This window comes from Eumetopias jubatus, unplaced genomic scaffold (genome assembly GCF_037043125.1).
Source record: "Eumetopias jubatus isolate StellerSeaLion01/CBP00866 unplaced genomic scaffold, mEumJub1_p1.0 scaffold_9, whole genome shotgun sequence".
Taxonomy (NCBI): Eukaryota; Metazoa; Chordata; class Mammalia; order Carnivora; family Otariidae; genus Eumetopias; species Eumetopias jubatus.
Genome location: NW_028274815.1, coordinates 76,188,966 through 76,212,756, shown reverse-complemented (window position 1 = coordinate 76,212,756; position 23,791 = coordinate 76,188,966). Strand labels below are relative to the sequence as shown.

The 23,791-nt window shown below is 37.7% G+C and overlaps 1 protein-coding gene across 5 annotated transcripts in view; it reads right to left on the bottom strand.

The window, feature by feature from the left end:
* Positions 1-23,791, bottom strand: part of THADA (THADA armadillo repeat containing) — a 322,099-nt gene that overhangs the window by 251,589 nt on the left and 46,719 nt on the right. For all 5 annotated transcript variants that reach the window (XM_028103861.2, XM_088026549.1, XM_088026548.1 and 2 more), the window contains exons 21-22: positions 23,134-23,291; positions 13,911-14,020 (exon numbers count right to left, since the gene is read on the bottom strand). In XM_028103861.2, the coding sequence (XP_027959662.1) occupies positions 13,911-14,020; positions 23,134-23,291 (268 nt within the window). The remainder of the gene's footprint in view (positions 1-13,910; positions 14,021-23,133; positions 23,292-23,791) is intronic.

The following is a 23,791-nucleotide window of genomic DNA, read 5'->3' as shown; positions in this document are numbered from 1 at the left end:
TTAATACGTTCTTATCAGGTTGTTTTCTAAAATTATTATTACTGGGGTGCCTGGCTGGCTCAGTCAGCGGAGCATGCGACTCTTGATCTTGGTGTTGTAAGTTTGAGCCCCACTTTGGATATAGAGATTACTTAAAGAAATAAAATCTTAAAAACATAAAAAAATTATCTATTATTATGAGAAAAGCAAGCTTTAAAGAGTTTCAATTGAACTGATGAAGATAGAATAGTTGGTTTACTTTTTTTTTTTAAGATTTTTATTTATTTATTTAACAGAGAGAGAGAGAGAGAGAGCACAAGTAGGCAGAGCGGCAGGCAGAGGGAGAGGGAGAAGCAGGCTCTCCGCCGAGCAGGGAGCCCAATGTGGGGCTCGATCCCAAGACCCTGGGATCATGACCTGAGCCGAAGGCAGCCGCTTAACCGACTGAGCCACCCAGGTGCCCCAGTTGGTTTACATTTTGACAAGCCATGCCCCAACACATATTAATAATAACCAAACTATGTAAATAGAACCCTAAAGCCAACTGAGCTCAAAAACAAGATAATTATCTGGGTAAAACAAGAATGCTGATACCACGTATCTGCTGGGTTACAGCTCTAGAAGCAGCAATGATGTCCAGGAAGTCAGTTCCTGAAGGGTAACTTACCTCACTCCCAGGAAATGGGAAATTTCAGGGGCTTCCTCTCCCATGAAAGGAAGTTGGAAAAGGGCTACTCCCAGAGCAGCAGCAGTAGGAAAAGTCATGTGCCCAGGGAGGCCGCAAACCAGGCTGACTACTAGGTTGGTGACCAGATCTGTAATATCCCCAGTTTTACTTTGGGACCCAAAATGCCACTATCTAATCTAGTTTCTCTGATAGAGGGAATGAGCCAGAGGAGAATAAATAGAAACCAAAAAGACTCCTAATCATATACTCAGCAAATCAAAATTCAAAACACAGAGATGTTTTATATTAAGAAAAACTATCTTAAAAAGCAATAATTTGAATATAAAGTCACTCCATATGAAACTTAATTTTATGGAGCAGTCTGACAAAGACCTTAAAATAACTGTTTACAATACTCAAGAGATAAGGAATAACTTCTATTTAAAAAGAGAAACAAATTATGAAAAACAGGGTTGGGGGGGCCTGGGTGGCTTGGCTGGTTAAGCATCTGACTCTTGATTTCAGCTCAGGTAATGATCTCAGGGTCGTGAGATGGAGCCTGGAGTCAGCCTCAGTGCAGAGTCTGCTTGAGATTCTCTCTCCCTCTCCCTCTGCCCCTCCCCCAGCTCACATTTGCACGTGCATGCTCTATCTCTCTAAATAAATAAAATCTCTAAAAAAAAAAAGAAAAGAAAGATATTGGCAACACTGGAAATAAAAATGTACTTTCAAAATTAAAAAAAAGTAACATATAAGATGAATTCTAGGGAATTAGCATCTCAGACAGAGCTTTCTGGGAAACATACCCAAAACAATACAGAGAAAGAAGACAAAAATACAAAATATATATGTGCACACATGTATATGTGTGTGTATGTGTGTACATATATACATACGATAACTTGAGAGAAACCAATATAATCTAAGAGGAGTTACAGAAAGCAGGAATAAAATGTCTAGGAGAAAAACCTCAAAGAAATATCCAGAAAATTTCCAGAATTGAACAAAGTCACAAGGCCTCAGATTCAAAGTATATTCCAAGTATCCACTCCAAGTAAATAAATCCATACCTAGACATATCACAATGAAATTCTGATTAAGAGAAAACCTTAGAAGACATAGGAGATGAAAGAAAAAATAGGATACCTTACAAAGTAAACCATTTATACCAAAGATAAGTTTCTCACTGGCAATAATAAAAGACATCGTATCTTCAAAGCACTGAAAGAAAATAACTATTAACCAGAATTCTATACCCAGTTAAACTACATTCAAAAGTGGAGGTAAGATAAAGACAATTTGAGACAAACAATAAGTCGGCCTCCCAGAGATCCTCACAAAAATAAATTCTAAAGAACATGCTTTTGCAAAGTTAAGTAGACCCAGACCACAGTCTCAATGTGCTGTCTATTAGACACCTCAAACTCAACATACCCCAGACTAAACTGATGGCCTTCCTCTAAAAATCTACTCTGCCCAGTCTTCTCCCATCATAGCATATGACAGATATATCTTAGGCCAAAAATTTTTGAATTATACTTTCTCTCAAATACCAAATCCAATCAGTCAATATATCCTGTCTGTTCTACCTTCAAATTACATCCAGATTCAGATCACTGTTTACTATCTCCACCACTCTTCAAGCCATCATCATCTCTTTCCTGAATTACAATAATATTGTAACCTCCTAACTGGTCTGTCTGCTTTTACTATTATAATCTACTTTCAACACAGCAAAGTAATCCTTTTTTTTTTTTTCAAGATTTTATCTATTTATTTGACAGAGAGAGAGAGCAGGAGCAGCAGAGAGAAGGAGAAGCAGGCTCCCCACTGAGCAGGGAGCCCGATGTGGGGCTCAATCCCAGGATCAAGACCTGAGCCAAAGGCAAGACGCTTAACCGCTTAACAGACTGAATCACCCAGGTGCCCCTAAAGTAATCCTTTTAAAAGGCCAGATCATAATACTCCTCTTTTCACAAACCCTCCAGTGGCTTCCTGTTTTACTCAGAATAAAAGCCAAAGTCTTTACTACATCTTATAGTATCTAGTCCTCATTACCTCTCTGATCTTATCTTCTACAACTCCTTTCCTTATTCCACTCTGGTCACAAATGGTTTACCAGCTCTTCCTTAAATACCCTAAGTCCATGCCTCTCCAGACTTTGGAACCTGACCTTCTCTCCACCTGGAAAAGTCCTACTCCAGCAATATAACTGTTGATTATAGTGTTCACTAGACTTACCAATATGTTCAAATCTTTAATGATAACTTTTTAAAATCAAGTTTAAAAAAAGGGAAATTAAATAATTTCCCCAATATTATAAAGCTTGTGAGTGACAGAGGGAGAATTAAAATGCAGACTGGCTCCAAAGCTTTTGCTTAATAAAAAGGCATTACTTAAAAGTGCTTGTCCTAGATTCTGTTTCACATTTGGCCCAATCTGCTCATGACAGATATACTATCAACTCTCTATTCTTTGCTTCAGTGCATTTCATTCATTCATTTGGAAAAAAGATATATTAAGTATCTAGTAGTTTGCTTGGCACTAGGCTGTGCCCTAGGAAAGGGAGAATAGAATAAAAATTCCAAATTACACATAATTCAGAAAGCATGTTCCTGTGGCTTGGGAATGTATTACCAGAGTATATTGGTTTTAAGAAATTCACCTTCCTAATCATTTTATTCAGGTTATCCTTCAGATTGATTTCAATCCCTGAACAAATACCATCAGGGTAGGGGTTAGAGTAGCTTTTAAACAAACTGAGTGATATGGATGGAAGGCTAGCTGGAGAATTAAAACATCCCACAGAAAAACCACTCAGAGGATAACTATCTACTTGTAACTGACTTGATGTGAACTGTGTCTCACTCATTCTGGAAGTATTCCAATTCCCTTGGCCAATTGGGAACATTAGGAACATTTATGAAAGTTAATAAACTTTCCTACATTAACTGAATGACTCACCACTGGCCTAAAGAAATTATTTCACTGGAAACACAAAGCAACTTATTTCACATTTTATTTTATTTTATTTTACTTTACTTTACTTATTTATTTGGCAGAGAGCAAAAAAGCACAAGCAGGGAGAGCGGCAGGCAAAGGGAGAAGAAGAAGCAGGCTCCCCGCGGAGCAGGAAGCCTGATGTGGGGCTCGAGCCCAGGACCCCCGGATCATGACCTGAGCTGAAGGCAGATGCTTAACCACTGAGTCACCCAGGTGCCCTAATTTCACATTTTAAGTGCAAAGTACATTTAAAATCCAATACACAAAACACAATTCCCAGAAAATTATCAAGACTCAATGGCCAGGAAACTATGTGTAACCTCAACTGAGTAAAGGTTAAGCCTTTGACAATATCCTCATTTCCCAAATAATAATTTATTTACCAAGCTGTTATCACTAAGGGCACAAGAAGGAAGAAAATCATTTTCTTTTCCCATAAACACAGACTTTCATTTTGCCAGGTGTAAGAGCAACTCCAAATGAAAATTCATTCAACTAAGTAAGTTACTGGCTTGAGAAAAATGAGTATCAATGAAAATAAAGCTATTTATTCACTGACTGTTAATAAGCTTTTACCCTACCATGTTCCTTATTTCACCTTCCTTATTTTTCATTCGCTAATAATTTAAATAATTCTAAATAATGCAAAAAAAAAAAAAAAAGAATTTGTTTTGGGGGTCAAAACCAGAATTTGTCCCCAATCCTGATACAAAGCCAATGATGCATGTTTCCTCAAACTCAACATCATCAGTCATCATCATCAACATCTGAGTGAAAACAGCCATGAACAATAATTTCGAAAAATAACACTCTGAGCCTGGCTATTGAGAACAGGACACTTAGAACCCTAGAACAGTGCATCCCATATCAGAGTAAGTGACACACAAGCAACCAGAGGGGAATAATTGGGACTGGTCTGATATCCAAAACAAAGACTTTGGTTCCTTCATACAGATGAAAACAGGAAACTGAAAAACATGTACCTAGTTACATTAAAACAAAGAACCAAACAAACAAAAGTGAGGGAAGGTAGAAGAAAGATAATCTGATAATTTAAGTATCATCTCTAAACGTCTACCATATTAATGCTGTTATGAGGAATTCCAGTTTTCTCAAGTCACCCAAGTTCAAAGTTTTGTCAAGCAAACCTTTAGCTGCCTACAACATAAAAAACAAGTCAGATTTGACTTTGAACTGGAGTGGGACGGAGTGGGGGGGCTACACCCCTACCCCATGGTGCAGCATACTGTTTTGGTTTAGAAGAGAAAAATTACCCACAGTGTAGAAAGAAGGTTTTGCTTTCACAAGCTACATGCTTTAAATATTCCATGCACTAGCCGAAAATCATCCACTGATGATACTGGGCAAATGGATCTAAGATTCCAAGTACCAGTAAGAAAAGAGTCAAGAGTGGGGTGCCTGGGTGGTTCAGTCGGTTAAGCATCTGCCTTCGGCTCAGGTCATGGTCCCAGGGTCCTGGGATCGAGCCCCGCACCGGGCTCCCTGCTCGGCGGGGAGCCTGCTTCTCCCTCTCCCACTCCCCCTGCTTGTGTTCCCTCTCGCTGTGCCTCTCTCTGCTGAATAAATAAAATCTTTAAAAAAAAAAAGAAAAGAGTCAAGAGGAGAATAAAAAAGAGCGTGGAGAGATATAGTACACTTTCTGGGAACAAAAACTTTATATCCATTTATTTTACACATTCATGTAGTTGCTCAGATGTCCTATCTAGCTCCTCTACCCTCTTCTATACAACTCCATAACACACACATATGTACCTTATTTGTCGATGATCTTAAAGCTACCTACTGGGATCCATACATACTAATTTTTATATCCATTTGGTTGGAGACGCTCAGAAAAGAAAAAAAAAAAAAAATATATATATATATATCTCTCTCTTCAGGGAGTAGAAAATCCAGAATCTTATCCTGGGACTCTCGAAGTCCTACATATTCGGACAAACTCCTTCAACTTCATCTTACTGCTTGGAAAGCTCTTCCCAGAAAGCTGCTGCTGATTGTCCTTCAAGCCGTGGCTCACTTTAGCATAAAGGAAAGAGAGATTTTTCCTTACCACCAAACTTTATCACATCAAATCACATATTACTATCTGATAGTTTCTTATTATTCTCTAAATGTCCTTTATAAACATGGAGTTACATAAACTCCATGATACAGGTACGCTTTCTGTCCTATCCACTTCTCTCTTCCCAGCACCTTGTAACAGGGCCTGGCACCCAATCAGGGACTCAACAAATACCTGTTGAATAAATGAACAACCCATAACTCGGCAACTCTGTTAAGAGTGCCATTCTAAAAAACCAGCTTGACAAAGAGGGGTATGGTAACTGGAAAAGAAAGTACGAACGAAAGTGCTTTCCAATGACAACAGGTGCCACACCATTAGAGCCAGCAGGTGGCATTAATTTTTCTTCCCATCACCTGGGACAGCAAAGCTCAGTAAGTGGAATGTTTTCTTGGTCCTTTCATTTCTGCCTTGAAAATTATCTAGTTTACTTCTCTAATCCCAAAGATTAGAATGCTGGGCTCGAAGTTCCTCTAAGAACAAGAACCAAGTCTTACCAGTATTTTTTCTAGGAGGCCTACCCATCACAATTTCTTATATTAACAGGTAATGGATAAGCTTTTGTTGAACTGCTAATCTCTGAAGCAGTTTCAAAAAACATTGGATTCTAGTGCTAGTTCGGTTACTAACTAGTTGTGTGGCTATGGACCAAGCACTTGATTTCTTAGTGCTTAAGAGCGAAAATAAAATAATTACAAAATTGCTTTGAAATTCAATGAGACATTATTACCTGGGTTGCTGTTCCAAATAAAGAAAGTAAAGACCCTAAATTACATAAGTACCCAAAGCTCCTGATAAGAATGTCCCCCAAAACACTGAGCCCATCATGGCCTTCGTCCTTTGTTCAGGTCCTCACATGCCCCTCTTAGTTCTACAGAGTTAAATGTTTCAAATTCAGATCCTAGTAATTTTCTCTAGGTTCACAGCAACTCTCTGGCCTATCATATCATACTCTCAATGGTCAAACAGAGTTTCTAACACAGCATCTGGCCCACAGAAGATGTTCAAGAAGACTTTTATTGAATGATTAAACAGGGACAATTGGTGTGGGTGCCAGGAGCTGCACATTAGCTGTGCCTTCAGTTAGGCAGATAATTGGAAAAAAACAAAACACAACAAACAACGGGTGTAGAAAACGAGGGCTGGAACTGTAAGGCTTCTCAATGGTGAAGCATTGTGCCTATAAAAACACAATAGCCTAATCCAGAGTTTTGACTAGTCAATGAACCTTCTGTCTACTCCCCAGCAAGGAAAGATTACTTTATAAGGAAGTGATTTCAAAACTCCTGAGTTGCTAGTCCTTATGATAATGAAGGAACTGAGAGGTAAAAATGGAACCATGCAAGGCTCCCAAGAACAATGCAACAACTCTGGTTGTTTGTTTTGGTTCCTCATCACACCATCCAGAGGTCAGCAAGGAAAAGGGAAAGGTTCCTGAGTGAAGCAGTTCTTGGTTTTCGGTGCCAACTCTTTGCAATCACCAACCACGGCTGTGGGGAATTCCAATCCTGGTTTTGCTAGCAAGGGCCTTTCCACTAAAAGAGCAGACCTCCTCCTTGTCTGAAGGATTGTTTGTTTTATATCACTCCCATGTCAACTTAATACAAAATACACAGTGTCTTTAGCCTCCTGAGTACATCATACAAATTATAACTTTCTGACAAGGGATTCAAGGTTCTTCATAAGAAACTCTCACTGAAAGTTAATAATCTACAAAATACTCCTAAGAGATGGTTTATCAGTTCTAAAGGAAGTTTACTAAAAATGATCCAGCTTCCCTCTATCTTTCATGCACCCAATCCCCAGATTTTCCTAATCAGAAATAAAAAAGCAGCAGTATACAATGAGTAGGACGCTCAGAGCTGAAAGAGGCCTGAGAAAGCTGAACCCTCTCACTTCCTCCTAGAGAGGTTAAATGGCTTTCCTCTTGTCCGTAAGGCCGGTAGATGGAACTCAGCTCTAATTCATAACTCGGTATCCTTGCCTCTAAACACTGAGGGAGGTGGTGGTTGAGGGTGTGGAGTGGGAGGAATCAGACCATTCTGATTCTCCTGCTCAACAGTGTCAAAAAAAAAAAAAAAAAAAAGCTGACATGGCTGGGGGATGTTTTTTGGCTTTTGTTTGTCCTATGTTAAATGCTATGGCCTGAACCTCTACTAAAAGTAACAGAAATAAACAGGGCAGACCATCACTGCTGTTTAGGCCGTTGTGTTGTCTTGAGCAAATTACTGTTCCATAAGCAGATTAGTCCATTTTCTATCCACAAAGCTATCTCACTCATAGTGGATAAGTATTCTAAGATAAGCAAAAAACCCGCAGACTGAAATCAAATTACATATGCTGTATACCCAACTAATTGGTCATTAGACTATTCTGTGCCAGTAAATCAGGTTCCCTGACTACAAAGTGGCTTTCCAATGGCTTCATCCATCCACCTAAGTATGGTAACCCAGAGCCATTTTTTGTTGAGTTCTGATTAGTTTTATTATTATTGTTAATTGAGAAATGTTATCTTCATTTCCTCAAACTCTTTCAGTATGGTTATTTTTCCTAACTTAGAGATTTTCCCAATCTCCAACTATTTCATAAGCTACAGCCTCCACTCCATTCATTCTCTGCTCAAGTATTATGTTTATTATTTCAAGGTTCATGTTTATTATTTCAATTAAACTAAACAGTGACAGATGTGCATGAAGACTGTGTGCATGTGCATGCACATTTTAAAAAGGTAACATAACCCTGAAGCATGGAGAAATTTTAAGCCTGAAAAATGATTTGCCCAAATGAGATCCAGTGAGAAAGCTACATATCAACAGAAGTCATCTTAACCTCCCTCACCACCATCAAATATTGTTGAAGTTTACTGCCGGCTTAAACATCAGGGGGCTATTTTGAAGCCTGAGCTGCAGGCACAGGCAGTAAGAACAATGACCAAATCTAAATTGAATTACCAATAAGAAGGCCATAGGGAAAGGGCAAGATACAGTGGATTTAAAAAAGTGGTTAGAAGGGCAGATTAGATTGTCGGTTCTCTTAATATTTAATATAACCATTCCCTGTGATCAAGGAAAAAAATTAATATTGAAAACTTTGGGACTTTACTAACAGAGCTGAGATAGAGGTTACTCACTGAGAACAAGAGTCCTCTGTTATTACGTCTAAATGACTCAGTATTACTATGATTACTATGAGAACTTTAAAAACAAGTATTCGAAGTTCCATAAAGAAGGTAATACCTGACTCAACTATGGAGTGGGCTTAAAAATAAAAATTCAGGGGCCAAAAACCAAAGACACCAAGATTTAGAATTTAAATATTAAAACATCCTAATTTTTGACAAATCCTTTCAATCTGCTACAGAACTGGGAAATTGAAAGGATTTCCTCTTTATATAAAGAAAAAATATGGCTTCCCAGAGTGGATTATCACTTAGTTATTCCTTATTTATTAATGTTTTAAATAAAATTCATAGGACACTCAGAAATAAAAAAGTGTCTTATTTAGACACATTTGCCAAAGCAGATGTGAATAAAGGTTTAGACAAGATTGTATTTTATCTTATTAACACTTGAATGACTTTTTCCCCAAATCTCATACATTACATTCTACACTTATTTCTTGCTCAATCGCATATTCTTTAGAGACTTGGTCTTTCATTCTCCAGTAAAGTAGAGGAAATTATTTTTTCATTATTATAATTCAATTGTTCATAAGAAGTCTTCTATTGAATTTAAATTGTAGTAGCTGTAATTAACTGATGAAATTTTAAATACATATTTAAATTACTTCTGTCTACCTATCATTGTTGGTCCATGAGTTATCATTAGCATTTTATGACAAAAACTGCTAAATGTCAGTTGTTCATTTTTTTTCAGGCCAATAATTGAAAATGACTGTAATTATTGCAATAAATAGTTGTAGGTTAAGCTATATCTCAATAAGCAGAACAATTCAAATATATGCAGAATAAGACAATATTAAGGATTCATGAATGTCCCTTCTACATTTAGAATTGCAGTCAACAATTTAGTCCCCTTATAGTTAAGATTAATTTATGGTTGTACAAATGAAAGCTAGAGTCCCTGGCCTAACACCCGACTTTAAGATTCTGTTCATTTTCACTGAAAGAACAACTTAAAATACTAAGGTTATAAAGGGTAAACAAGCAAATGTAAATTTCATCAGAAACTTGAGTTTAGAGCAATGATTCGCATGCACCTAACCACTCCAATCAAATGCTTAGGCACATACTTATGTTTTTTGAAGAGAGTATATGCATGTTTCATCAAATTCTAAACAGAAAGCACCATATAAGAAAATCATATTTTAGAAAATTAATTCAACATACTATTTATGTGTGTGTGTACGTGTGCAAGTGTCACTTTCACCAAAAAATTCCCAGAAAAAAAGAATAGCATCTCCCGTTCCTATTTATTCTTAGGTGATTGTTTAATAGCGAAGTCAGTTTACATTTGAAGACATTTTGAATAATCTTTTAAAAAACCAATTCAAACAATGTGGCTCATGTTTAACTCTTCAGTTATTTATCCATTAATCTCTTTAAGTGCTTCCTTCCCTAACACAGCTGTAGTTCAAGAGGTGGCCAGCAGTTGGCCTCCATTTCAGTGGAGTTTCATGAAAGCCCAGATTTCTTTCTGCAAACTTTTTAAAAGTTGTATGAAAAATAACTTTTTCATAACTTAAGAGCTTATAACAAGCTTTCCAAAGGATCCAAAAGAAACACATTTTCTTTTAAAAATAAAAACCAAACAAAAGGAAGCCACACACATTGTAAAGATGTTCTCTGCAAAACATTCTGTTCAGCAGATCTGAAATGTCTCCAAAGGGACCAAGAACCACTTGGTTTGGAAGCAACAGTTGAGAACTCATAACAGGTTGGTTAAAAGCCAACAGTTACAACCATGAGATTTTTAAAGCAGATTAGGAGTGGCTGAGATACCAGACACTGGAGCTTGCCTAGTCTCCCTGTTTCATTTACTTCAATGTCTTCAACTGTACCGTTCAACCACCCACTACAGCTGTTCAAAAGCCTCTGTCCTTGGTCCTCTGTTCTTTTCGCCTTTTATGCTATCCCCTGAAGACTGCAATCCTACTAACTACAATGGTTATGATGACAACTCCTAAACCTACATCTCTGTTTCTGTTATATCTCCCAAACTTAATCCTCTATCTCCAAGTTCTGACTTATATATTTCCACCAGTATATACCATCATCATCTCAGACACAACACATACAAAACAAATTATTCACCTTTATCAAACTTTCAGTTTCCCTGCCTCTGTTAACATTAGTCCCATTGTTCTGTTCACCAAGAATTAAACCACAGGAACAATTGTGGACTCCCTGGTGCCCTCCATCACTCACATTCAGTTGGTTCATGTGGCAGATCCCATTTTTCAAAGATGGCCAACACAGTATCTCCCATCCCACATGCATTTCTACAGCATGATCTTACCACTTCACCATCCAACACATAATGGAGTCTAATTCCTCTCTCCTTGAATCTGGACTAGCCTATAACTCAACCAGAAGAATGTGACCAAGGCAATGCTATGAGACTTCGGAAGCTAGGTCAGAAAAGACCATGAGGAAGGAAGGAAGGAAGGAAGGAAGGAAGGAAGGAAGGAAAGAAAAAGAAAAGACCATGAAGCTCCTGCCTGGTTCTCTCAGAACTCTTTCTGGTGGAAGCCAGCTGCCATACATGAATGTCAACTACCTTAAGATTGCCATGCAAAGAGACAACATGTAGTCCCAACCTGGCCCAATCTTCCAGCTATCCCACTAAGTTGCCATAATATGAATAAAGCCTCCTGGATCCTCTCGACCAGTTCATCTGTCAGCTCAATGCCACCAATTGTACTTAGTAAATACACTGAGAAGAATCACCCAGCTGAGCCTTGCCCTAAATCTTGACACATAAAATCATGAAATATATTATATAAATATATTATGTAAATATAATAAAATACAGAGCTTCCTTCTAAGCATTCAATACGTTGCAAGTGGAGTTGTTACTCTGTGGGGCTGAATGTTAACTGACGTGTCACTTCTTTCCCTCCATTCCCAGGGCCATCATCACAGAAGAAGAAGCTCTCATCACCTTAGATCTAGATCATTATAACTGGTTCCAGGCCCTCCTCACTGTAATCTGCCATTACAATCTATCTAACCTAATAGTTCCAACCGGAAAACCTCTTTTGCATACCAACACTACAATCAATACCAGTCTCGTTGATGTTTTCCATTTGTAGAAAGTTTTATAATGCAAACTTGATCTATACAATATCAGCCAGAGATCTGTCAATAGGGCAAATATTCTTTTCCTTACTTTAGGGATGAAGAGATAAGAGTTAAGGAGATTAACTTTTGTATAATCTCACTGTCAATAAATGGAGTGAATATAAACAGAACTAAGAGGCTATGTCAAAGTTCACTGCTATTTCTCTGTTCTACAATGCATCCTATCATTTATCTCAGATCAAAAATGTTCAATGGCTTTCTCCATCCCCACTACAGCAAACCTACTTTCTAAATATCCTTAATTTGGTCTCAATCTGTCCAGTTGTTTGGTATTGCCTACTAACACCACCACCATCACCACTACCACCACCATCACCACCATCACCACCACCACCGCTACAATAAGGATTACTTATTTACTTACCTAACAATATACCATGCTGATTCTAGCCTCTGAACATCTGCTCACAAAGTTTCCTCCTTTCTCCTATCTACTTAAACCTTGCTCATGCATTAGCATAAATACCACCTCCTCTCCATTAAGTCCTACCAGCCTATCTCTGTTGCTTTCTCTCTGTTATTCCTAGAGCATTTGTAAATTTCACCCAAAATCTGACAATTACATTGGATTGTTTATCTTGCTTAAGTGTGTTGGTCTCACTTTCCAGGCTGGTACTCAGCTAACACACATCCATACATACAGCAATGTTGAGCGCTTACAGCCAGTGTCTGTTCTGACCAGTCAGTACTCATGACATACCATCTGTTAAATATTTTGAATTTCATCCCTGCTTATTTCCTACACTAAACAATAAGCTCTTTAAGAACAGGACCCTTGTCTTATAAAGAAGTACTATAAACTCCAATCCAAACACAGTACTAAGCACACAACTAGTGTTCAATATATATTTGATAACTGATTTGAAGGGAGTAAAGTGTGTTGTGTTATGAGAAAAAAATATCCCTAAGTCATGTCTACACTGGAAAGACAGACTTGAAAAGATAATAAAATGTTTTCAAGATCAGCATTTTAATGTCAGGGACATTTTATAATGTATCATTTAAAGATATTCTGTGCAGCCCATAACTGCAAAATGTTCTATAAATGTTTTTACCAGGAGTGTGAAAAAAGTGTTTCAAAAATATTCAAGGAGTAGATGTCTTACCAGCCCAAAATAAAATGTTTGCTGAGGCTCCAAGACTGGCAGAACTTTGCTTCATTTCAAAAAGTTTCCAGGCAATGGAAATGTTTTCCTGGAAAATACTACCTTTTATTTAGAGAACACTTGCCATGAACACTTAGTCATTAAGTAATTTAAGGTTTCCTTACAAGCTCTTTGGAGGAAATCTATTATATGAATGAATGAAATTATCAGCACCTATAATGTCAAAAAAATACATTTGGCTAAATATATGAAATCTACCTAAGTATTTTTCCAGGTAAAGGGGAAAAATCTTTGATACTTTGTGGTCATTTACTGTTCTTTAAAATTTTTCTATAAAATAAAATTATAAAGAAAAACACAAAATCCTTAAGTGTTTCTCTGTAATATACACAAATCCAAAAAACTGGAAGGCTTATTTTATTCCAAATGCCAAGTAATTTTCAAACAGACAAAACAGTCATTTCATTCAATGAAAAGAAATGGTAACTTCAAAGCTATTTTTAGCGAAATCTTTGAGTTTGCTTCAAATCACCTTTCAATGGGAGAACAACTTGGTTTGGACATGTCACTCAATCATCTGCAGTAACTCATACAACGAAACCTAAGAAAACAATTTCTTCCATGAGTCTGAAGCCAATTAGGTCTTATTCTTTTAAACATCAAAAGACACAAGTAAATTTTACTTCGAGCGCATGGTTTGTGCATTTAGTCTTTTAAAAATGTACACAAAAGGATATTTGTTTTGTTTACCTGTTTAGTATTTCAGTAAGTTTCACAAAGCCAGTGTAAGCCAGTTCAAACGCTCCTCTGTGCCTGGACTGTAAGAGGTGTTGTTTAAAGTAATCTCCTATTTCTTTTACCTTTAAAACAAAATAAAAAATAAATGTGTGATTTATGCTTACTTACAGTTACAGATACATTTATATCAGTAATATCACTGAGAACTCAGAACTAGATCTTTATCCAGTTAGCACTGACTTTGTGACAGGTAGTATTTTAAGTGTTTTTGTATCACATTTAATCCTCATGGTAAATTCCATGAAATAAGTGCTATTATCATCTCTACTTTTCAATAGGGACGAGGCCCAGAAAGGCCAAGTAACTTATTGAGGGTCACACAGCAAGTCAGTAGTAGAGCCAGGACATAAATGCAGGCAGTCTGGCTCCAGTCAGCATCTGTAACTGCTAGACTAGAACTGCCTCCCTACACCGCTTCACAAACCTCGCTGTGTTCTCTGTTAGCTTGTACCACTCAACACCAACAGCAAGTCATACAAAGTGACAAGCCTTACACACCCAAGCCTGGGTGAAATAATTAGCTTTTTCGGTTCAAAAATCTTTTTTCTACTGTGGTTAAAATATACATAACATAAAATGTACCATTTTTTAAAAAGATTTTATTTATTTATTTGAGAGAGAGAGAGCACTAATCAGGGAGGGGCAGAGGGAGAAGGAGAAGCAGACGCCCCGCTGAGCAGGGAGTCCGACATAGGACTCGATCCCAGGACCCTGAGATTATGACCTAAGCCAAGGGCAGATGCTTAACCGACTGAGTCACCCAGGAGCCCCTAAAATTTACCGTTTTTAATATATACAGTTCCATGGTACTCTGTCTATTCATATTGTTGTGTAACCATCAGCACCACCCATCTACAGAACTTTTTCACCTTCCCAAACTGAAACTCCAGTCCACTGGACAATAACTCCAATAATTACTGTTTAGAGATAAACAATTATTAATGGCAATGCAAGACTTGTGCAAAGGGAGTCCTGAAAATTGAAAATTGACAGGCTTCATGCTGAGTCAGAACCATGGAGTTTTCCACAATGCTACCTGATCACTTTCCTACATATTGCCTTTCTGCCTGCAAGTTTAGACAAATAACAAATATGACAATTTATTTTAAAGAAGGCAAGACTAACAATTAGTTGTTGATGAGGTTTTGTACAGAATTAACTGGTAAACTGGGCTAACTGTACTTTTATACTAGGAAGATTTGGTGGTGGTTATTAACTTTAGAAAATCCAAATTTTGTATAAAGCTCAGGACCAAAGCTGTAATTGCCTCTCTTGATCCAAGTCTCCCCAGCAGATCACAGTACGGTGGAAAGGCAAGCTATCCCAAGATAGCTCAGACATGCTTACCTAAAACACCTTCTATCTCAGCACAGTGACTATGTCAGTGCCCTGCACACATGAGAGATAATAAACAGTACAAGGTGTAAACATTTGACCGTGAGCAAGTGTCCCAGTCTCCTCATCTATAAACTGGGTCTAACAATAGTACTTGCCTCAAAGATTGTATATTAAAATAAGTTAATAAACCTGAAAGTGCAGAACAGGCCCATAATCTATAATCCAATTCAGTTCTGGGTTTCCAAATAGAGGAAAAGTAAAGACGTACTCCATACTCAAAATATATCGGATTATAGAGAGGTAATAAGCGATACATTTAGAGAAATAAGAAACAGATATAAAACAACAAAGAACCAGAAAAGCAGTATATAATAGGATTTTTAAAATTCTAACACTTTAATAACCCAAGAGTGACGCGTCATGTTCTTTTGCTAAAGTTTTCAGGTAAAGATCTTACGACACTCCTAATTTTTAATATATTTTAAGAGCCACATACAACTAGCTATCAAAACCACCGTCCGGTAAGCTTTATCATTTTCTCTTCAATACTGTAATTTCAGAGCATATTTTGACCAGAATTATCAAGCCTTTAATCTGAATTTAACCCCCAAGATAGATCTAAAACTCAATAATCCTACAAAATGGGGACCAGAAGAAACTTCATTCAGCTATCATTTCTATTATTAGAGAAACAAAAGAAGATTTCTAAGAATAGGTATTTTAAGCCACAGAAAATAAAAACAGGAAGTCATAAAGATGGGGTCTAACTTCCTTAATTTTTTTTTCTAAAATGTTACAGATAGTAAAACATACTTCAGGAAAACACAAATGTTAATTAACTGTTAAAGTGCTTCTCTGTGAACTTAAAATGGTTCACCATCTAGTTCTTAAGCAAAGATTTGATGTTCAGCTTCCTTTATCCCGTTTAAAGGAACCTAAACCAAAAAGCATATCATAAAATTAAAGATCTCAGAAGTGTGACCAGTACATGGTCTTCTCAAGGATGGACCTCAATTTTAGGTAATCCTGGCCTCAGGAAACAGAATGAGGTTCTAAGGATACAAGTGAGAAGTAGACAGTTTTCCCTCATTTCATTCTGAACATAATCTCCCAACAAACTCACCTAGGTAATACTATGAATTTTTGCCTTTGAAGAGAGTATACAATGTCTGACAATCAGTAAATATTTCTTTAGCACCCAGCCAAATGTTTAGCAGCTTAGTGCTAGGGTAGACAGGGAGGAACAAAACAAGACATCTGTCCTCAAGAGGCTTTCAGTTCAGACAAAATCAATATGCTGAATGGTACCCATCAGATGCCTAACAGCTCCAAGAAATGAAAGATCCTTCTGCCCTAGAATAAATTATTACAAGAAACTTCATGTTTAGACCTTGAACTGGATATACTTGGGTGGACCAAAATGGAAGAGGGTAACAAATATGGGAAGAGGCTGGGTGGCTAGAAGGAATGAGCATTTATTAAGTCTCTGCTACCTCCCAGACACTACTGGATCTTTCTATATGAATGAACACGTTAGCAGACCTGGCTGAATGACCTTAAGGTTTCATACTAGAAAACAGTGGAAGACAGGGATGCAAGTTGGACATGGACCCCATTACCAAGGGTAGGAGGAGTCAGCAGGGCAGTGTGGCAGCTGGACAGGGAAAAGGGCCATGCTGACACCTCCCATTGGATAATCAGGCTACAAGAAACAGATCTGACCCAAACAACTTAGAAAATTAATGACAACAGAACAAGAAATAGAATTTTTTTATTTTTTATTTATTTTTTTAAAGGTTTTATTTATTTATTTGAGAGAGAGAATGAGAGATAGAGAGCACGAGAGGGAAGAGGGTCAGAGGGAGAAGCAGACTCCCTGCCGAGCAGGGAGCCCGATGTGGGACTCGATCCCGGGACTCCAAGATCATGACCTGAGCCGAAGGCAGTCGTTTAACCGACTGAGCCACCCAGGCGCCCTAGCATTTTTTTTAAAGACTTTTTTTTTTTATTTGAGAGACAGAGAGAGCAAGCACGACTGCAGGGGGGCAGAGGGAGAGGGAGAAGCAGACTCCCTGCTGAGGCAGGGAGCTCAATGCTGGGCTCGATCCCAGGACTCTGAGATCACGACCCAAGCCAAAGGCTCAACTGACTGAGTCACCCAGGTGCCCCCAGAAATAGGATTTTTAAATTTATTTTTAAAATGCAAAAGTCCTCTGAAAGCTCTGAACCAATTGCCTTTTTATTAGATGCTACTGAAGTCCTATCTAAAGTTCACAAAAACATGGATGATGTCTTCACAAAATATTTTCTTAAGGAGTAACATACATCTCAAGATTTTTAAAAGGGAATAAAGGTAAAAAGGTAAAAAAAGGGGGCACTGATTTCTTTTTTTTTTAATTAAAGATTTTTATTTATTCATTTGACAGAGAGAGACATAGTGGGAGAGGGAACACAAGCAGGGGGAGTGCAAGAGGGAGAAGCAGGCTTGAATGCGGAGCAGGGAGCCTGATGCGGGGCTCAATCCCAGGACCCCGGGATCATGACCTGAGATGAAGGCAGACGCTTAACAACTGAGCCACCCAGGCGCCCCTGATTTTTATTCTTAAAATTAAAGTCCAGTCACTATCTTTTTAAATTTAGCAGATCCTGGTTCTAAATTTTCATAAAACCCATTTCTACAGGCCAATTAACATGCTTTCTAGATTTACAGGGTATAAATTTCCATAGGAGAAAATAGCTACATGCCCTGTCTTTAGGCATCTATAACTCACCAGTGGACAAATTAGGGGAGCTAAATGCTCATCTAGAGCCTAAAACCCACAAAGGGCAAATTTAAATACATTTTTAAAAATTTGTCCTTTATCGATAGAAATACAGCTGAAAAATCAAGGCTAATTCCACTCAAAGTAGATAAACCCAAGAGGATTTAAGTATTGGTGGAACGTTTCTACAAAAGCATATGTGGTGGTTAAGCTATGATACTCTGGAGCCAGGAGGGCTGAGTTCAGGAACCCTACTCAGCCTCCTTACTAATATAAGCTAATTAAGCCAGTTCCTTCACCTGTGAAATGGGTGTAAAACTAGAACCTACTTCATAGGATTATTCTGAGAAATAAGTCAGATTAAAAATACAAGCATTTAGCAGAGCACCTGGCAGACTAGCAAACAGTAAATGTCTGTTTTTGTTTTTATTTTGTATCATCAGTATTGAGACTTAATCCCTTAATTTTAATTTTGACTTTAGGACACAGCTACTTTGTATAACCTTAGGAATGTCATTAATTTCACTTTGGTTAAATAGAACAGTTTATAAAAGTTTAGATGACAGTAAGATAATTAATGTTTTAAACTGTACATTTTCTACTATAGGGATTTCTTACTAACAGTGGGGATTCTTCAAAGCCTAAACATTGCTCCCTTACATAATAACAACAAAAATAAGAGTTTTCTGGTATTTAGGGGCCCTGGGGGGCTCAGTCGGTTAAGCAACCGCCTTCGGCTCAGGTCATGATCCCAGGGTCCTGGGATCATCGGGCTCCCTGCTCAGTGGGGAGTCTGCTTCTCCCTCTTCCTCCCCACCCCCCTCCCACTCGTGCTTGTGCGCGCATGCGCGCGCACGCTCTCTCGCTCAAGTAAATAAAATCTTTAAAAAAAATAGTTTTCTGGTATTTAGACATCTTCTTACCAGCAGTTTATTCTTTGCTTTCTAGCAAATTCTTAACCATGTGCCATTTTAACTGGTGTCCTTTAGTCTAACTTTTTAAAATGAATTTGTCTTGCATCCCTTATTACATTTCTAAGCCCTTCAAGGTCAGAGAACCACATATTACATTTCTTTATGTTCCCACAACACCCTTGTAGTACGGCAGTCAATAAACAGATGACTAAAAGATATGTTTAATTCCATTTCATAGCTTAAAAATGGTAACCTGCATTCAGTACAATTCAATGAATACTTATTCATAATTTCTAAAAAATAAACTCTGGCAAAATACAAAAGGCAATTTCTTTAAGACTTATAGATGCTAATAAACATACATCCCCTTTTGTCCATTACGGAAAACCTAACACAGTAACAAAAGACACTGAGAAAAATGTGTAAACCCATTTAGCCATGTACATCCTAAAAATTACAACAGAATCTACAGTAGGAATTTTTAAAAATAGGTAATTTAACTGTTGGTAATTATTCTTGTTCAGGCGATTTCTGTGGCGATAATTACTAGGAAGGGGAAAGCAGGTAGGAAAAATCGACCCTAAAGCTTCTTTTTAGGAATACTAGAGAAAATATATAAATATATGAATTGATACTCCAGATAGAGGAAGTTGTTTAAAAAAAATAAGCAGGCACTGGGTATCCAATAACCCTTGGAAAGAGGACCAACAAAATGTATCAAGCAAAAGCTCTACATCAGCAAAACATCCAGCTTGAAACCTAGACACACACCAGCTAGGAAGTTGGGAGATAAGGTTGCATGTACTGCCCACTCTTTAAGGGTCTCGACTTACATCCCTCAAAGTTGGTTTTATCTCTGCTTCTTGTACAGGGACATTATGAAAGAACCTTTCATTAGGTGATTGCCTTGCAGGAGGAAAGTCAGACTTGCCTCTGAATGAACACATTTTCCTCTTGCTGAAGCCGTGGAGGACACACTGCTTTGCAAGAAGTGATTTAGGGAAATGAATCATTTGCTAAAAAGCTCAGTAGCAAGTTGCCTTACTGTCCTGTTGCTTGTAAAAGTCTGGTTGGGCAGGGGAAGTAGGGAAGATTAAATTTAAAGAAAAGTTAAATGAGCAGTTCAGAACAAAGGCAGCACTGTGCTGTGTCTGAACGCAGGCTGGAAAGGAGAACTGGGTTCCTCTCCCGCAACTGCCACAAGCCAGCTCTGTGATCTTGGGCAAACCAGGTAACACCTGAGGGCTTCAGTTTGCCCTTGTACAAGTGGGCTGGATCCTATCATCCCTGTGACCCTTCCAGCTCTAATAGTCTGTGAATACAGCACTGAATACTCAGTCACAAACGAGAACCAGTCCTTCTCATTCCGCAGGAAACTGTAATCTTCAAAATGATCTCACAGTCTGCCAGCTGGTTAGAAACCACCCTCATGTATGCAGGATTTCAGGGGTCACCCCTTCAACAAATGGCCCAAAATCTAGGATGGGATTAAAGGCACCGGGCTACAAAAGAAATCCTCCCTGTTGTCTGCATTTGAGACATCAAATTTTAAATTAGAATCATCCTGCTTTTTCAAGAGTAAAGGGCAAATGGAGAGTAAAAGAAACACTGGGTTGAGTGTCAATATTTTAGGTTGTATAGAACGGCCTCCTTCATCCACTGAGAAAAAAGCAGAGCATTGTTATTATTACTCTTGAGAATGACTCCTGCCTACAAATCACTTTGCTGCCTCTGTCCATGCACGTCTGTTATGGTCACCCTCACCTAAGGTACTGACTCTTAAATTCTTAGTTTTGCTGATAGGTGCACAAAAGATGTTGTTTTGTTATGGTGACTGTGTCCTTGGAAGGAAGGTGGACCTTAGGCATGGCCCAGCCACTGCAGTGGAAATTACCTTCTTCTCTATCATGTACATATTTTTAACTCTCAAAAGTTTTAAGTACATGTTTGTATTTTTAATTTAGAAGAATTTCATGGAGGAAAGTTTTGTTTAAAAGTTGGAATCCTTGGGGCGCCTGGGTGGCTCGGTCGTTAAGCGTTTGCCTTCGGCTCAGGTCATGATCCCAGGGTCCTGGGATCAAGCCCCATATTGGGCTCCCTGCTCGGCGGGAAGCCTGCTTCTCCCTCTCCCACACCCCCTGCTTGTGTTCCCTCTCTTGCTGTGTCTCTCTCTGTCAAATAAATAAAATCTTTAAAAATAAATAAATAAATAAATAAAAGTAGGAATCCTCTAGCAATATGAATAACACTAATTTCTTGATGACTTTGATTTTCATTGACTAAATGTTCCTAAACTGAGGCATTTCTTCTAGTTAAAGACACCAGGATCAAGAATAAAGTCTTCCACAAGTGGCAGGGTTTCAAGGTTGGAACAGCGTTATCCCGTACATTCTTGATTACTCATTCAGTAGTTAATTTCTTCTCAAACCAAAAATGTGATACCACCACGTGAACAGTGACATGGAAAAATGACTGAATCTCACTAGAATAGAAATTAATATTTTACAGAAAAACAAGACTCATTTTTTATTCAAGAAAACAGTCATTAGAAGAGTTCTTTGCTTTATAAGAGCCTCTCTGTTATTGTTGCTGTTGTTTTTTGGGGGGTTTTGGGGGTTTTTTTTTTACAAACATCTTTTTTATTTTATATAAATTCTCAATTCCAACATGGTTCTCCCACATAAATTAAATTCAAAAGATTTGGGTGCTATGGAAAAGATGTCAAGGCCAGATGGTTTTCACAGGAAGCTTTCAGGTCTTTCTCAACTACAGTAAAAGCAAAATCTGTTTCCCTGTTTTTTTTAAACACTATCCAACAAATCCCCAAAAACTAGATGTTTTAACTTGTCCTTGAAAAGAAGAGTTGAACAGTGAAGAGACTCTAGCACATGTTTACTTCTTAGTAAGACGGTGAACATCAGTGAAGTAATCATTAATCATAGCTGGGTTCCTCAGCAAAGATGTTGGCATTGGCACTCCAGCTGGTCACCAGCAATGACTGCAAGTAACTCTAGAACACTGACGCCTATTTGATTTGGAAGAGAATAAGGAACACAATGATGCCGGCAGTGTACTGTTCCCCTCGGCTGGTCTCCATCTCAGGGCCTTGCAACATCACAGGCCCAGCTGTTAACCAGATGCAAGCACATGGCCACAGAGTGTGAGAATAAAAATATTAGCATTATTTCCATGGAACTAGTCACATGGTTATTATAGAAATAATCAGCATTTAGCGTACTACAATATTTGTTTTGTTCTTAAATGTTGTAACACCCTTGGGGAAAAATTATCTTTATTTGAAAAAGGTTAAAAATGAAAGTATGTGTTATAGATCTTTGCTGGAAAATGGTGGGAAAGAGATTTGTTGAAACCATATGGAAAGGAAGAGGGAATCAATTAAAAACAGAAATCTAATAAATCTAAAATATTTCCAAATGAAATGCTTGTGGTAAGCTAATTTCTTGTAAACACTGCACTCAAGTCACTTGAACAGTCCCAGATGGCGAATGGACTTTGTGGTCTTAAAATAAAAGTCAGCCAAAAAACCAAAGGGACTACACTTTATTATCAATGTAGTGGGAAACAAGAGATCCATAATCAACCAATATATTACTTTTTTTCCTTCACAAAATTTAAGAGGTTTGTGGAGTTTTTTTTTTATTATTAAAGATTTTATTTATTTATTTGATAGAGACACAGCGAGAGGGAACACAAGCAGGGGGAGTGGGAGAGGGAGAAGCAGGCTCCCTGCTGAGCAGGGAGCCCGATGTGGGGCTCGATCCCAGGATCGTGGGATCATGACCTGAACGGAAGGCAGACGCTTAATGACTGAGCCACCCAGGTGCCCCAGTTTGCGGAGTTTTTCTAAACAATTTCATTTAAATGTACAGTTTAAGTGGAAAGTGGAAAAATAAACATTAAAATGACAATATTGAAGTTAGAAGGTAAAATCTACAGTTATTTATAACTTAGAAAAATAAAACTATTTCTAAAAGTGCCATAGTTTTGAAATGTAGTGCAAGGTCTAATTTCTATACTACCGTGAATTTCCTTCAGTTGACATCTGTAGGATTTTATTCAAGAAAAATTCAAAACTCATGTTTGTTTGAGTTGAGTCACATGACCAGAAATTATACCAGGTGGAATAAACAGCTCCCCTACCTGCTCCACTGTCAGTAAGCCATTGGAAGATTCTGGCATGGACTGCATGGGAAGAAGCTGGCACAGTGTGCCTAAAAGTAAAGCAACTTCCTTCATACTTCGCCAACAACATACCAGCACCATCTGAGCAGTGACATCACATGTTTTTCTTTCTTTACCTTAAAAAAAAAAAAATCTATTGCAACACTAGACACTTGATTACTCACATCCCAGGTTTCTTAGAATAAGATTATTCATAATTTCCCCAAGAACAATCCACTTGAACAAACCAATTGTTATATTTATTCATGATAAAACAAGTAACATTTGTTGAGCATGTGCTCTAAGTAAGAATCATGCTAAGTATTTTTTTAATATACTATTTTCAAAATAAATTTTAAAATAAAACACAATACCGTTTCAAAAACTAAGTCTAACTCTCAGACATTAGTGAAACAAACCCTTTCTGCCTCTAAAGTCCTCCATAAATTACGACTATAATAAATATATTTCATTATTCATCTTGGTGAGATTGCTGTTATATCAGTAGAGGGGCAGGATAAAACTTTTAAAATCAAAGGAAAATATAAATTCTCTTTCAGAATATATTTAAATTCCACAGCCAATAAGCACCAATTATGCTTACTCTCTTTTTCTAGCTTTTAGAATATTTTAGTAT